The sequence below is a fragment of the Platalea leucorodia genome (genome assembly GCF_965183815.1).
Source record: "Platalea leucorodia genome assembly, chromosome: 3".
In the NCBI taxonomy this organism is placed as follows: Eukaryota; Metazoa; Chordata; class Aves; order Pelecaniformes; family Threskiornithidae; genus Platalea; species Platalea leucorodia.
In genome coordinates, this window is record NC_138825.1 from 20813647 (window position 1) to 20830142 (window position 16496).

General features: G+C 48.9%; 2 protein-coding genes across 3 annotated transcripts in view; both read left to right on the forward strand.

The window, feature by feature from the left end:
- LIN9 (lin-9 DREAM MuvB core complex component) overlaps positions 1 to 16496 on the forward strand; it is a gene marked incomplete at its 5' end in the record, with an annotated part of 274917 nt that overhangs the window by 179195 nt on the left and 79226 nt on the right. The gene's annotated exons all lie outside the window — the stretch shown is intronic.
- Positions 15734 to 16496, forward strand: part of PARP1 (poly(ADP-ribose) polymerase 1) — a 35275-nt gene continuing 34512 nt past the window's right edge. For both annotated transcript variants that reach the window (XM_082305750.1, XM_082305749.1), the window contains exon 1: positions 15734 to 15898. In XM_082305750.1, the coding sequence (XP_082161876.1) occupies positions 15779 to 15898 (120 nt within the window). In that variant the 5' untranslated portion in view covers positions 15734 to 15778. The remainder of the gene's footprint in view (positions 15899 to 16496) is intronic.

Genomic DNA, 16496 nt, shown 5'->3' on the forward strand with positions numbered 1-16496 from the left:
AAATTGAAAGTATAGCTGGGCTAACATGAAATGTTTGACTTAAGAGTAACTTCAGAAACAGGATTCAGTGCTGAAACACAGCTACATCATGGGTTTGGATTTAAAAGCACAGCACTTGCACTTTTTGCATGAGCTCCATCAGCCTGAGTAGCAGAAACCAGCTGTTTTCAAAAGCTTCCTGCTAATGCTGAGTGAAAATCATGTCCTCCTAACACTTCAAATGTTTCTGCCCAAAAACACAGCGATCTTTTGATTTTACATTAGAAATAGAGACATTGTTTAGAAAATTGTATTGGTAGCAGGCTACCCTCTACAATCCAAAGACCTTCCACATATTTATTAAACTGTATTATAACCAAAATGTCCCAAGCCGTCACACACTAAGATGACAGTCATTGGTATGTCACAGTCATTTTCCCTTACCAGTGGAGAACACCCAGCCCAGAGAGGTCACTGGCTGGCTGGACTTCTCTGGCATACATGACTTGCTGCTCTTCTTCATTAGCAGATTTCAACAGCAATCATCATGTCATCTTTGTGGCTTCAGGCCACCAGGCTCGCACACCAAAGGAACCAGAAGGTTCCTACCTAATAAGAAGTAACATTTTGTTCACTTTGACCTAATAGTCAGAGATACGTCTTTAAATTGGACTCAAAATATGCAGAGCTGCAAAGAAGAAAGCGCAGGCACAAGGTACTGGGTTGCTACTGCAGTCACGTTTTTAGACCTTGCAGCTTACCTACTTCTGAGCTGTGGGACCCACGAGTCGTGTCACATGTTGGAGGAAATCCCGTCCAGGGACAAGGCAGTCCCACTCACTCTCGCAGCACGCATAGGTGGCAGCTCTCTGCTGAAGTCATACTAAAGCAGTATTTTTAACATGACTTGAAAGAACTGCCAGCACTTCTGCTGCTGAAAATGGGACTATTTTTAGCAATTAGCTGTATTCAAATGTTCCTTTCATGATTTGCACAGGCAGCAAATGGCTTAGTAGATTACCAGAAGGGATCAGATATTCCCCTGGATAAAAGCAGTGTTTACCATTTTTAACACAGATGGAAATCTTCACACCTCACCATGCAAACTGACCCTGAGGCAGGGCTGGGAAGCTACATGACCTTGAGGCATCCTGTTAACATTTGTTTGCCCCCATTCTGAGAAGAACTTGACTATTCATCTGTCTTGCCTAGTTCATGATAGCACTTTGCATTACTATAGCTTCTTTCAGCTCACAATCTCAGACCTTCCCCTGAAACATCATGGAGGTGGACAAGATGCTCAGTAGGTGAGTGTGATCTGTTCCCATCTGGCAAACTCTTACTGTTGAGCATATTCCTCGATAAAATCCATTTGAGCTTCCTGGCATGTGGCAGTCTGTGCCTTCCCATAAACTATATTAATAATAACCAATTAATATGCCAGGATTCACAAAAATACACTTGAGGGGAGTTCCCAGGGAGGCACAGGGCTGCAGTACTGGCTCTAGTCTCAGATTAACACAGCAAACTTTGACATAAGGCTCGGTGCTGCAGTGGCAGCCAGAGCCAGCTTTCTACTTGCAGTAGTCAAAGCTTTCCCCTGTTCCCAGGAGCAAAAGCCAGAGGAAGGGGCTGACATAAGTAACGGGCATTTTGCAGGTCAGGCTAGTATTTCATTGGCCTTTCCAGAAGGTGCAAGTGCTTGTCTGTCTGTCTGCAGCAGAGCCTGTGCCGTGGGTTAGTCAGTGTGTGCTTTGGGGTCTGGGAGAGCGTCTACTGCTGTGAGGGAGGTGGCAGACAGCAGGGCCAGGGTGGCTGGCAGGCAGTTTCTGAACACATGGTCATCCTTCAGAGCTCAGTGTGTCATATTATACGTGGCGCTTCACTAAAATTAACACTGTTTTCTTAAACAGGTCTGGCATCAGCCATCAGGCTGCCATGGGGTGGCAGGAGATGGCTGTGAGCTAGCTATTACATAGACTGTCATGTAATGCGAACAGTGCCTCAGATGGCCCTGATTCTGCAAATATTTGAATCGCTATTGCGCAAAGCATATGCTTACGCTTTAAGTCTGCAGTCAAGGAGTTTAAGCAGAGACATGAAATTAAACAAGTGTTTAACAGATTTGTTATAATTGTAAGTCCTCCGTTTGCTTCAGAGGGCCTGGCATTCAGTATTTCAAAGCAATTTTAATGCCTCTTGCTGGATCTGTAAAACTGGGGAATTATTCAGCTGGGGAAAAATTCAAAACATTGATTGCATGCAATTGCCAGGTTTCCCCGACTTCTGGATAGGAGCGAGCCACAGGCCTGCCAGATCCAGTGTTTCTTTGAATGGAGGCAGCGGGTGCTGGAGGTAGCGGGTGCTGGAGGCAGCTCTCCCATCACTCAGAGCTCTTCAGGAAGGACTGGGTGGAAAAAGCTCCTTTCAGACATGAAAATTGCCTGTGCAATTGGGTAGCAGAGCTACAGCAAGACAAATCCTTTCCTATGTATGGCAGGGAAGGGAAGCATGGTCTGCCTTTTCTTTCTCTTGACAAGCATCTCTGTGAGTCGAGATTTCCTCTGCAAGCCAATATGGAAACTTTAATGCCTGACATTAAATATTCCTTTTTAAAGCTGTACTCAACTGAAAAAAAGTCAATTAGAGCCTCTTGCAAAGGAAAGAAAAAAGTGTGTTAGCTAAAGCAGTGACATTTCCTTTTGGTAGAAAGCTGGTGTTTCCAAGAGTCTGAGATAAAGGCTAATAGGCAAAAATCAAAGAACACGGGAACCAGTCCTTATGCAATACCTCTCCCGTCTGTTCAGCCCAAATCCATGTGATCTTTACCATTAAGCAACGGAATTTAGGTTTACCCCACAAAAAAAAAAAAATAAATCTCTTGGAGTACATGAGAAGAGTTGTGTCCGGGCCACAAGCTTTCTATCTGGGATCACAGGCACATTTCCCCACAGTCAAGCTACATTGAGACGTAGAGTTTGTTTTGGCCTGCTGTAAAGCTAGTCACCAACAGAAGTATAGATCTCTGAGCTTGAGAAGGTACTAGAACCTGAGCCCCAAACTCAAATTTGTCTAAGATGTGGGGAAAGTGCCACTCTGCAGCCCAGTTCTGGATCTTAGGTTGTCCTTCATCCTTCTCTTTCTCTTTTCTCTATGTTCCTATTCTGTTCCTTTTTATCCCCCTCCTAGTTCTCTTACTTATCTGCTAATATTTTTCTCTGTAGCATTTATTCTTTCACTATTTCATATTCCCAACACTAAACCACCTGTTTCTAAAAGTCAGAGGTGACAACTTCTTACTCCAAAAAGCATTGCATCTAACATAGGGAGGAATGCTGTATTATAACTGAGGCTTCTGGACTAGATTCACTAGATGGAGAAGTACAATCTCTTGTTTGGGTGCCAGCAGTGATGTTTTGATTACACTTGTTACGTGCAAATAGATGAAGCGCAGAGCACAGCATCCATAGGTAGTGCCTCATGGACGGGGGTCAGGTTCACAAAGTGAAGCTACTTCTTGAGCGAAGTGGGCTCCACACTCCACTTGGATGCAAAGAAATGTTTGCAGTGAGAGCCGATGCCCTGTTGATGGGGAAAGACCTCAGGCACCAGCTGTCCTCCCGTCTCCCAGACAGCAGGCAGGGACCTGGGGGTGGAGGGCTAATCACCAGCATCCTTAACCCCTTCAAGCCTGGCAGCCACCTCTTTTTCAGTCACAGGCATGGTATTGGCACTTGTCTTTTCCAGTCAGACCTCTGCTGCCGCCCAGCAAATCAGGCCTTGAAAAATTGTTTGGTTGATTTAGTGCAGCAGCGTGTGCAAAACAGCAGCTTCTCCCAGGGCTGTCACTTGTTATGAAACTCGTGTGTATATCTTCTTCACTTTGCATATGTAAAGAGGAAGCAGACTTTACGGTCATGGTATGCTGAAATGCAGAGAGGGTAAAGTCTTGTAACTGTGCACCGGCCACTGTGACTTGAAGCGGGGGTATTGGTGAAGCCAAACTTTTGGTGGGAAAGCACGACAACGAAGATCCAAGCTCTAGCATACCTACCCAGGAGGCAGAAACGACAGAGTGTCATTCATCCACACCCAGCAGAAAAGCGAGACTGGTCCGCTGTGAGGAGCCAGAGAGAAATGCCCTGCCAGGGTCTTTCCTTGGCAATGCACCTGCTGCGCTTGTGCAGGGCCTGGGGGCCAGCCGGCTGCAGAGCCTTACAGCATGTCTGGTGCTTCAAAATCCCTGCCCACACTCTGAATGCCGGGGCAGGGGAGGCTGATATGTCTGTGCCGATAGGTGCTTTGAACAAGCAAACACCAAAAGGTTTATTCCTTTGGCTGCTGTGCTCATCTCAATGCGTGTCACACAGACCCTCAGTGTCCTGTGCGGTAAGGCTGTATTACAAAATACTTTCAGTGCAGAGTCTACCTCACGACCTTGATCCAGCCAGCAGGATGCACTGGCTCCCCGTGAGGAGCACCATGGTTTTTCTCCTTGCAGAGCAAATGCAGAAATCCAAGCCCAGAAAAGGCAGGAGACAGGCAAGGGCTCAGGACCACTTCTCTGTGCTGCAAACTGCAAGCAGAGTGGGGTGACCCCGTGGTTTTTGAGGTTGCCTGATAAGCGACAGCCCCCAACTCATGAGTTTGTAGAGCAGGAGTGTGCCTGTGCTGCTCAGTAAGCATGTGAGCAGCCAGAGCGCTGTAGTGCCTGGGGTTAAGGACTGGGGCAACACAGCCCTCAGGGAAGGGAAGGACTTCAGCCCCCACTGCCTTCTGACTCAAGGCCTCTTGGAGCCATCACCAGGCTGCAGTCCTGGAGCCTCATCTGCTCAGAAAGTGGGGTTAAATCCCTGACTATGGCCACAGCTGCAGGCTGCAGCAGGAATTCCTGAGCCTCCTATGGTTGGTTTTCCTACTGTGAAGGTCAGAGGAGCTCAAAAGGGCAGAAACATACTTTCTTCAAGTGTGGGGATTTTTTTGTAGCTTCTTAAAAGCAGAGACTTCTGCTGCTTGTAAAGCAAGCTAAAGAAGCTGCATTCAATGGCTTTCCTCCTCACCCATGAAGGAGATGTCCAAACAAGCATTTGGAAGCCTCTGGAGTTGTATCAGGCAGTCCAGTTCCTTCAGGCAACACTGCTTTGGCTATGAGTTCAGGCAATTTCTGTTTTGAATACCCAGTGGATTTTTTTCCTAATCTTCTTTAGAGGAAACACTAATTAGCCTCAATTAAGAGTAAAGAATCTGATGCTTCATCCTCTGGCACTGCATGTTCCTTGACTGAAAAGAGACAAGCTGGTGTTTGTGTCTTTTCCTCTGTGAAGAAGAAAAGCTTGAGTGGATTTGAAACCTGGTGTGAAAACAGGTTTTGCTGAGAAAGTCAGTGGATGTCAGAAAGCCATCCAGAACAGCTGAGGCCACCAGGGAGGGAACTGAAGGGAAATGGTTGTCATTTCAGCCTCCCTTCAGAAAGCAGCCACGATGTCACCTTTCTGGGTGTGCTTTCTGGTTTTAGCTATAATAAAGGATGGGATGAAGCACTTTGCTCAAATCTTTACTCAGACTCCACTACAATGCATATTCTGAGCTTGAAAAGTGAGGCATCCGTGCTTCCATTCACTGAACTTGCTGGACATTTTGCCATGTACTTTAGTGTGAAAAGGATCTCATACTGGTTCCCTTTCTTAAAAGCTGATCTTACAAAATGATGAACAGCCTCAAATTACATTAAGCTCAATGCGTGTGCTCAGTTACTGGCAGGATTTGGTCCCTATGCTTGTATGTAGTTTATGACTCTTTCTCGTTGGTGACATGTCAAATGCCATATTACCCCATTGATTTTTCACCAGGAACACAAGAATTCCTTCTCCTTTAAAGAAAATGTGGAAATTACTACTTTTTCCATGTGCTGCTAACAGGCTTCATAACAGAGTCACAGGTCGGGGTGAGTGGAAAGGGACCACTGCTGGCCTCTGCTCAAATCAAGTCCAGCAAGAGCAGGTTGCCCAGGGCCTCATCTAGCTGAGTTTTGAATATCTCCAAGGATGGAGATCCCACAGCCTCCCTGGGCACCTTTTCCAGTGCTTCATCACACTCATGATAATCCTTTTTTCCTGCTATCAAAGTCATAATCTCTTATGTTTCAAATTGTCTCTATTGCCTTTCATCCTTCTGCTGTACACCTCTCCGAAGGGTCTGGCTCCGTCTTCTCTGAACACTCCCAATTAAGAGAATTTGGGTCACATAAGAAAAAAAGATGGGCAGAGTTGCAGAATGTGTGTCCAGACTGAGACTTCAGATGTTACAACTCCAGGGGAATTAGTCTGAGCTACTGGTTCAGATGACCTTTAAGGGAGGAACAAAAATGTGCAAAAATCATGTTTGATCTGAGAGTCAAACATCGCTCAGAGCCTTGCATAGATCAAGGAATTCAGACCAGATCTGTCACTAAGAAGAGCCAAAGGGAAACTCCTCTCCAAACAAGTTTCTAAATAGATTGTCCAATTTTCTTCTGAAAAAGCCTGTGAGTGCCCCAACACTTCGCGGTGGTCACATCTGAGATGGCCCTTTGTCCTTCCAGGTGGATTTGATATGTGATGTTAAGCACTGATCCCCTCAGGAATGCAGATCCCCTTAAAACTGGTTGGTGTAACGAGTCAAGGCCAAAGACAGAGTAAAAGGCTGCAATTCTGTCAACGTGTTCAGACTTCAGGGTGAGCTCTGAATTTGGCTCACTGCACTGGTCACCCGATGGCAGTGGCAGCAATGTGGGATCATAAGAGTAATATCTGTGAAACAGGAAAGCTTAAAGAACTGTAAGAAAGAGGTCTCTTGGGAACTGTTGCTCTCAAGTATCTGAAGAGCTACACTAAGCCTCTTCTCCTGTTGAAGCTCATGCTTTTGGGTGCTGGTGTCACCTCGATAGATAACTCTGTAATACCAGGTTCTGAAGAAAATATGTGTTGGGCATCAGGCTTAAGAATCCAAGAAGACATGTTAAGTGTATGTTGAACTCTAGACAGGCATAAAAGACCCATGCGCATGAGCGAGTTCAGAAACATTGCTGAATCAGGACTATAGAGGGTAGAAAGCTTTGCTAGCTCCTCTTTTTTTAAAATCGGTGGCATTTGAGAACTAGAGGATACATCAGTCTAAAGGTCTTCATTTTCCTTATAGCAGCTAAAAAAGTACATGCCACTAACCACACAGGCACTGGAGAAAAATTCAGTGCCTGTTTCAGCAGTGGGGCTACAGTTCATCATCCGGTTTCAGTAATGATACCACAGCAGCATCAGTGTGGCCAGGAGGACTGCTGATACATAGAAATGGCTTTGCCTGCTTCACCATGGCATCGCCACCGCCCACCCTCGCCTGACTGCTCTGCCCCCGTGTGCCAGGCGCTGCCGACTGGCTGTGACCAGCGCAGCTGACGCCAGACTTCCTCAGAGCGGCTCCGGGCTCGGTTTGCTTAGCCGGGTTGCGCAGGTAGGAGCGGCTGTGCAGGGCTGCTTCGCACCAGGATCCTCCCTGGCCAGGATGCTCTGACCTCCGAGGTGTCAGGCGGCCAAAATAGAGATGCAGTATGGAAGCTACACCATATGAAAGCTGGTGTAAACCAAAGTGCTGCTATACTTTTTTTTTTCAACTATGTCCTGAGAAGCATACACTGTCATATACTGGCCTATTTTGATTCCTGGGGATGTGAATAGAAATATGACGCATGATAACTAATTAAGACTAGTTGCAGAATGATTAAACTAAACAGTATTTTCCTTTGGGAGAACCATGAGCGTTTCATGCCCTAGATAATTGAATTCCATATGCTTTCCCTTGGCTAGGAAATGCAAGTTCCTTGCTACATGTTCCCTGCTGGTTTTGGTCACTGAATTCTTGATGTTAGAGAAGGAGATAATGAAAGTTGTTATATCCCATTCACTCCTACAGACTCTCGGTTCAGTGGGCGGTCTGGGCATTTTCTTCCCATCAGCAGTAATGATAATGGGTCTCACTTAATGAGCAGCCACTGAGATAAACATGCACATGACAACAAATTAGCAACTACACGTGCAACCCTGGAAAGAGGAAGACCATAGGACTCCAGGATCTCTCCTAGAGGTCATTGATTTGTCGGTCCTTTAATGAAACAGAGGATTACTGGCACTGGTCCCTGCAACTAGCTGCTTCTTTTAAAGAGACGCTGTAAAGGAGGACCACGCTTTCCAAAAGCAGTCTGTGAAATGTAACTGTAGACCATGGGATCAGGCTGACACAGCAGAGGGGACATGACCTGAGGAGGCTGAGAATAGCAACAAGGCCTCTGCCAAAGCTGACTCTGGGGCAGGCGGGAATAACTCCCTTATTCAGACAGAGCAAAAGCAGGTATAAGGCGAATTACCTGTAAACAAGACCTGCTGGAGCCTTCCACTTTGAGAAATGCCAAAGCCGGTTTCTCTGCAGCAGCAGCAGCAGCCACTGCCAGTGCGTGCAGGCAGGCAAGAGCTGCTTGCCCTCTGCATCACCCTCCACAGCACTGGACCGTAGCAAGCGATGTTGCGGGAAGTCGGGGCCATGTAAGCTCCCCACAGGTAACTGAAAGTTGATTGTATCCAAAATCAGTCACCAGCAGCTGAACATGTGCTAAGCCTCATGAAGTGGGCACCTGGTCTCAGCTTGCTTGCAGAAGGGACGTGTCCGCTTCTCAGCACCGATGGCACAGCCGGCTCTGGCTTCCCACGACCTCAGCAAAGAGGTGGATTTGTTCCCCTCCTACCCTTACCAAGACGTCAGTGTGCCCAGAAATAACATGTATTGGTGGCAAAGCTGGCCTTGTACTGCCCTCGTGCAGTTTTTATCTGGGTGAAGAGAGGACTTCATTTTCCAGGGCTGCTAATCCTCTGTAAAGTTCACTTAGTAGCCAGAGAGATTGCTGCAGCTTTACTGAAAACTAACATCTTCCTCTGGAATGTGTTGCCTTTGGCTGGACTGATGTATTTATCAAGCAGTCACTTTCATCATTGCTTTCTTTAATTTATGCCATATATTATCACTGTCCTGTATGCTTTAGCGCTCTGGTGTGCTTTATGTATAGCTTGTCTACGAACACAGTGCAAACAAAGTTAATCTGACTGTACCTGGTTTGCCCTAATTAGAGCAACACTGAAGCATGGGTGCTCAGTGTTGACATTCTTCTCCAATATCAGGAGAGCAGGCATCAGGACTCCTAGGTTCTGCTTCCAGCCTTCCCTCTCTGTGCGATCACTACAGAGTAAATTGTGTAAATGGGATCTCTAGAATTAGAACCCTGAATAAATGCCAGGCACCTAAATTAGTGGCTGAATACTTTTCAGATCTGTGAATACATCAGATGCCCTTAAACAAGTTCATTTTTATTAGGACAAAGAAACCAATTATCCTTTAAGCAACCCCCTAACAGTTATTAGTCACAAAGGAACACTAAGATTCCCTGTCAGGAATATACAATTTAAAAGATGACTGTCAAGATAAAATCCATACTTGGAGATATTTACTGACATGAACTTGTGTGATTGTAATAGTCAGAGCTGAGAAATACTTCAGAAAGGAAACTTGATTAGATAAATGGTCAGTGCTCCTTGCTGTGGCATTTTAAACAAGCAGTTCACAGTTTTCTGCAACCAGCTGATTACAGAGGAGCTAGAGTCTTTTTTTACCAAGTTATGACCCAGGCAGAAATATTTCGCTCTTCTAAACGAGTGTAAGCAATGCTGAGCTCTTAGCTAAACCCGGAGTCCTACAGACTGGAAGCATCTAGCAGATTTTTGGCAACTGAGGAAAAAGAGCATGCAGAGTTTCTGGGACCGGACATGTTTGTGTCTGAAGGCAACTGAGAATGAGAGCGAGCCTGTAAGGAGAGGGATGAGGACAGGTCTGCCCAGGGTAACAGGACACCTCCTCATCAAGAGGCAAGGGAGATGAATTATGGGGTAGTGTAGCCCCCACTGTCACCATTCATTTGTTGCACTTAATGAATTACTGGAATTAATTACATAATGGGTGCTCAAAGACCTGAAAAAACATCCTGCTGCTCACCTGGGCAGAACTGCAGAGCATCTGAACAAATGCATGTCTGGCCTTTGCCTGACAAAAAGAGCCAGTGTGGGTACAAGCAAAGCAAAGTTTGTCTTCAGCCGGGCTGGGAAAGCAAGGTCTCAACTGTTTGTGTCCATCAAAATCAGATGGGATTTAGATTTTTGATAAATTATGGGGACTAGCTGGGTCAGTAACTTGACATGTTTCAATTCCATGTGCAGTTTCACTGTTTTTTAACAGAATGCAGGATGCTGTAAGAAATCACCATTTCAAAGATGGATTTGTTTCAGAGGCAGGTGGTATCTGTGGAAGGGACCTATAGATCTGTGCGGCCTGAATCTACCACAAAGCATGCACAAGACAGTGGAAATGTCATTTTTTTCTGTGGCCCATTAGCGCAATGCTACCAAGAGTGTCATTGGCTACTCTGTCTCTTTTAGCCCTCTGGCTCTTCTTTTTCCTTTTCTTTATTCATTTTCAAGAACCCAAACTGGGAGCCATATCCAGACTCTCTAGTTGGTATCTCATGCTGCCCAATATGTATTTTGGCAGCTGTGCTGAGCCAGAGGATACCCAGACTGCTGACACAGGTAGGGCAGGTATCTGCCACCCCAGGGTTGTGGTCATCTGCCATGGGGCCAGAGTAGCGTGGTGCTCCAGTCAGGAGTCACAGCTTGGTTTCAAGCCTACATGGAGACAAGATGCATTTGAGATTAGAGCTTCAGACGGGGAAACTGACAGCCTTACCTTAACTAAACTCCTTCTCCATAATGCTGTAGCTTGGGACTGGCACATACAGATCTCGGAGCATTAACTTTCCAACTCTCTCTCCTGGTTCCTGCTCTTGGATGTTTCCAGTGTTGCAGCTGGTGCTTCATTCCTTTGGCAGCAAAGGTGGTGAGTGGCATCCGTGCAGGCAGGATGCTTAACAGCCACACTGCACCACATGGGGGAAGGATGGTGCTTGGGAACTCAGGTGGGGGAACAAGCTTCTGGGCAGCACCCACACAAAAAAGTAGCATGGTAGCCCAAGGAGTTTGTCATAATTTTTCATGAGCTGTGCCCAAGGCTGTGGGATTAGCCCAGGATTTGGAGACCTGCGATCTGCTTTGTCCTCGGATGTGATTTCTTGTTCTTGTTGGCAGGTAGCAGAAATCAGGAATGGACCACAGCTCCCCACTCAGCAAGTGCTCATCCGTCTCCAGCTCACTGGACTGAGCGTTTCAAAGGAAGGCCCCACAGTGAGACTGAGGATCATCTCTTCCCCGTGTTCTGTCTCCTCATGACCATCATTAATTAGGTATGGGCTTAATCTCCAAAGCTGAATGTTTTATGTCCCTTTTAACATTTGCAGTTAGGAGAACTCTAAATAATTTCTTTCAGCATTACTTTGCCACAACATCTGCCTTTGGCTGTAGACTCTGTGGTTTAATTAACCTGCCATAAGAACAAATTTCCTTTTACCCTTTTTTTAATTTCCCCCTCTCTAATTTCATCAAATAGTCATTTGTGTCTCAGTCACCACATGGGGACTGTAAAACAGGGATAATGGCACAGTCCTTCCTATATGGGGATAATGTCAGAGTGAATAACCTCAGAGCCTAGCAGGCACCCAGGTACTATGGCAAGTACTGTGGCTGCACTCAGCTCTCTGCCACTGACTTCAGACTACGATCTTCCCCAGGCTCAGGATGCGTAAGTCACACCACTGTTATGTTACCACTGAATTTGCTGAGAGAAGGCTGCTCAGTTAAGCTCCCAGTCAGTCTGAAATGCTCCTTCTCCTCTATCACCCCCTCCTTCCTTGCCTCTTCCCACATCTATTTTCCCAGGCATCTGGAAAGATGAAAAAACAGGTTTATTTAAGGAAGCTTTCTAAAGAATGGAGGAACCATCAGAGCTGCTTCCCAGAGAGCTCTGTGCTGGTCTGTAATGCAAAATTGCTCAGGAGGGCTGGGAAGGAAGTCAGCTCTGGGCACCAAAACTTCACCTCTGCCCTGCGGGAACACTCTCAATGCAGCTTAAGAGATTGCATATGTTAATTATCATCCAGGAGAGAGGAGCCATGGGAGGTTATTAAGCTATTCAAAACATTTTTTAGAACCCCCAGACAGGAAGATAAGCCCTCTGATTTATTCAGTGGAAAGAAAAGACAATGTGATGCTCAGTTAGATGTGGGCTGCATGATCTTGCATCCCTTTCCCATTGGCGTAGTCTCACTGATGTCAATGGGATGATCACTTGCATGAGCGAGGAAGGCACTTGCTGCCTGTAGCTTATTGCCTAAATGCAAATAGGGTCATGCCAGCCATACTGATTATGTGCAGCGGCATGAAAGAAGTGGATCATCAATACAGACAGGATAACCTACCACTGAACAGGTTTTTGTTACAAAACTCTCAAGCTGTCCAATATCAAAGGCCAGATAATATAAAGTCTCCCCCAGCAACAAATCCAGACTTGAATAAGAACAGTTCTGACTCCCCTACAGGCTATAAGCAATAATGTTCCCTATATATGTCCAACATTTTCTCACCCTTTATGAGATGCTTAGCCGGGTGGAAATCTTGTAGGAAGGCATCTCCAGCCTGTGTCAGAAATTAAGCCCAAAGCACCACAGTCTGGAAGATTTAGTCCTCAGGGTACTGTCAGCACAGTGTGAGGGGAAGCATTTGGTCCTGTGACATTGGAGAGATATCTTCTGGCTTCCTGGTACCGGGCGTTTGACCCACTTCCCTCTGGCTTTTGGAGGAATCTAATGCAAAATGGCCCAGAAAGGAAAAGACAATTCTCTGCGGTGCCCTGAAGTCACAAGCCAGGCACCTGAATGCTTGGCATTGAGTTTCACATTATGAGATACTCAAAACTGTCGGAGCTGGGGTTTCTTGGGTTGCTCTTTTCTTCTTTGCTGTTTTTTTTGGGTTTTGCCTCTGGAGGTCAGAAGTTTCTGGGGGCATCCTAAAGGTGAGATTGCTATATAATCACATGACTCCAGAAACACAGGCTTTAAGAAAAATACTAAATAACCTGACATTTATGATGAAGCCTGCAAATCTCAGACCCTTTGATTAGATCCCCTTCCTCACCTACGCTCCTGTCCACACCACAGTGAGCTACAGAAGCCCATGGTTGCATGTGTGGTACGGGTTTCTCCTGGGAAGCACTTCATTTTAAGCACCAGCAGCCAGTTTGGCATCTCAGCGTCAGTATTTGAAGATAAACGAAACTTATCTCTAAGGATTTTGGTGCTGTAACCCACAATTTCTGCTCTGGTAACAGAGAGGAAAAACAAACCATTGGTCTCACATGTCCATGCAGCACTTGTCATCCAATGGGATCCCAAAAGTCAGCAGTCCACTGAGATGGGAATATTGTTAGAAAGGGATGCAGACAGCCTGCATGAGGTCATAAAAATCTTTCCCTCTTTAACTGCCTCTGCCTCTGCTGCAGCCTCTGGTAAAACCCAGCAGCCAAATACCAGGGCTCTTGAAATACTGGATTTACTTAAAAGAGTGGTCCCCCAGGGAACTGGCCTTGCAGATGTCACTTCTCACGGCTGCCGCCAGAGCATTCTCTGTTTTGTACCAAAACTTCGCATCCTCGGCGCTGTTTGTGTTACTGAGGGCCCTGCGTGAGCACTAACTCACTGGTCCCCCGCTGCCCCGGGAGAGGGGAAGGCATGTGTTGTGGTCCCCATGTCACACTTGGGAAACAAAGACGCAGAGCGAGGCAGGTCCGTTGAGATCAACAGATTTATGAAAGGGATTAACATGATTTGGCAACTCTAACACCACAAGTCAGGATGACAGTTTGCCTACAGAGGAAATTACATTGCAATAACAAGAATCATAACAATGTAATGCTTTTTGTGTAGACATTCCTGTTTCAAAGCAAGACTTGCACTGGCTATCACCATACAAACTCCTGTACGTGTTCTCAAAATGAAGTTGAAAAGGTAGAGCACCCAGAGCTTTGAGTTCGATCCTTTCAAGCAGTGTGTTTGAGCTCATTCATACACAAGAACCACCTACCCCTTTAAAGAAGAAAATCCACTAAACCCCATTTTGTACAGTATTAATTTAATAGTTTGCTTTCACAACCAAAAAAAAAAAAATCAAACTAAACTTTAAACAGCCATTTGTTACTGTCACTTTCTTTGCTTGTTTTCATGCTTGCGTGCCTGTGAATATCCGTGCATGGTTCTGTAGGCTACTTTGTGATATCTTACAGATCCCCGGCTGGTCTCTAGGCTGCAGGTTGTAGAGGATCACTTTGGTATGTAGACAGGGCTGCCTTTCTTTAGAAGTTAAAATGGCCCCAGCTGGAGAAAACACTAACAAGAAGCCATTTTTCTTTTGCTCAAACCCTATAAATAAATACCATATAAACAAAAGAGTATTTTCAGAGGAACTGGATAAATTCTTGGAAGAAAAATTTCCCCCAGGATGATGGCATGCAGGAAATCCCTGAGCCGCAAATCTCAGGAGGCTGGGAAATATTTGGGAGAGCAAGTACTGCTTGTTTGGCCTTTCTTGTGTCAGCTCCTGGCGGACGGTCACCGGCAGAGGCAGGACACAAGTTAAACCCTCCATTGACTTGACTCAGGACAACCCTTGCGAGTCAGCCCTTATTTGCGTGTAATTTGCTTTTCTCTTGGAAAACCTGGTGGAGCAGGGTGGCAGCGGGTCTGTTGAAATGGGGGCGGGCAGCTCCACACTTCGCTGCCGGCCACCTTCCTCCGGGGCCAAGCCCCCGGCAGCCAGCCCCTGGCCAGGGCATCCAGGGGAGCTCTCCCGGGTCTTCGCTTTCCTCTGCGTGCGCTGCCCTGCCTCTGGCCCGCTGCTCCCCGCGTCGGGAGCTTCTGCCAGCAGCAGTAACACACAGCCAAGGCCGCCGCCGCGGGCAGCTGCGTCTGACCGCGTGCCTGCAGCACCACCTAGTGCTGTACGGGGATTTCTCCCTCCTTCCCCAGGCCTGGGGCGATGCGGGCACCCTTCCACCCCGCTGCCCCGACCTCCCGGGCCGCCCGGGTCTGCGGGGATGCCGGGGCGCGACCCCGCGCCGTACCTGCGGGCTGGCTCCGGCCCGCCCGCTCGAGCCCTAATCCCACAATCGCGATAAAAGTAATGAAAAACACTTAGCGAGGGTTTGGAATAACTTCCGTGCGCTCCTCTTCTGCGTGAGCTACAGCACCAATGCCCTCTGCTGACACCAGCGGATATCACCTCCTGCTGGAGAGGAAAAGCCAAGGTTCAACTAATGGAAGAGCTCTGTTTTTGTTTCCTCAGGGCCTGTCCCGTTATCGCCGGGACCGGAGGACGCTCCTGCCCGGGAGCGGACTCACCGGCCCGCAGTCGGCCGAGGGACGGCTGGGGGCACCGGTTTTCCCGCTTGAGGCAGCGGCCGCCGCCTGCCTCCGCCGCCCGGGGCGGGCGCTGGCATCTCCGCCAGGGCGGCGGGGGGGCACAGGGACCCCGCGGCGCCGGGCCGCCACGTGACCCGCCAGCGCCCCCCTACCCCCCATTGATACACCGTAGCGAACGGGAACGTTCCAGGCGCCGCCAGGCGCGCCGAATCGATGCCCGAGCGGCAGATCCGGCCGGCCGCTGGGGTGGGGGTGGGCGCTCGGCGCTCGGCTAGCGCTCCCGCTGGGCGGGAGGAGCGCGGGGGGAGCGCGGCGCGGCGGGTGCGCGGCGCGGCGCGGGGCGGCTCCGCGGCGGCGGCGGCGGCGATGGCGGAGCCGGCGGAGAAGCTGTACCGGGCGGAGTACGCCAAGAGCGGCCGCGCCTCCTGCAAGAAATGCGGCGAGAGCATCGCCAAGGACTCGCTGCGCCTGGCCCTCATGGTGCAGGTACCGCGTGGCGGGGCGCGGGACGGGGGGGGCGGGCTGCGACCGCTCGGCTCCGCACCGCCCGCGGCGGGGCCAGGCCGGGGCTCCCCTTCCCTGCGCCCGCCCGGAGCCGCTCGGCCGGGAGCCGCTGGGCCGGGCCTCTCTCCGCCGCGGGGGCGAGCGCAGCCTATTTTTAGCAGCGGCGCCGCCGCCCGCCGCTCCCCGCGGCCTCCGCAGCAGCGCCGGTCCCCGGAGCGGCCCTGCCCGCAGCCCGCCCGGGGCAGCGCGGGTGGGAGCTGCCGGTAGCCGGGGCTGGGAAGCCGTGCGGAGGTGAAGCGGTGCAAAGTTCCCCGCTGAGCGCCGCGGCGGAGGATTGCAGAGGCGGAGGGGTGGGCTCGGGGCCGCCCGGCCCCGCTTGTTTGCGGTCCGCCGGCGGGCGGGGAGGGGGTGGGAGGGAAGCGAGCGCGGGGGCTCGGCTTTTCCGTGCCCTGGGAAGCGTCTGTCACCCGGGTGTTTTGCGTGGGCTGAGGGAAGTCTCCGCTTGCTGCGTGCTTTGCATATGAAACGGGCAAGCCGGGCCCCGAAACGTGTTGGAGGTCGGGAAGGGTCCGGTGTTTCC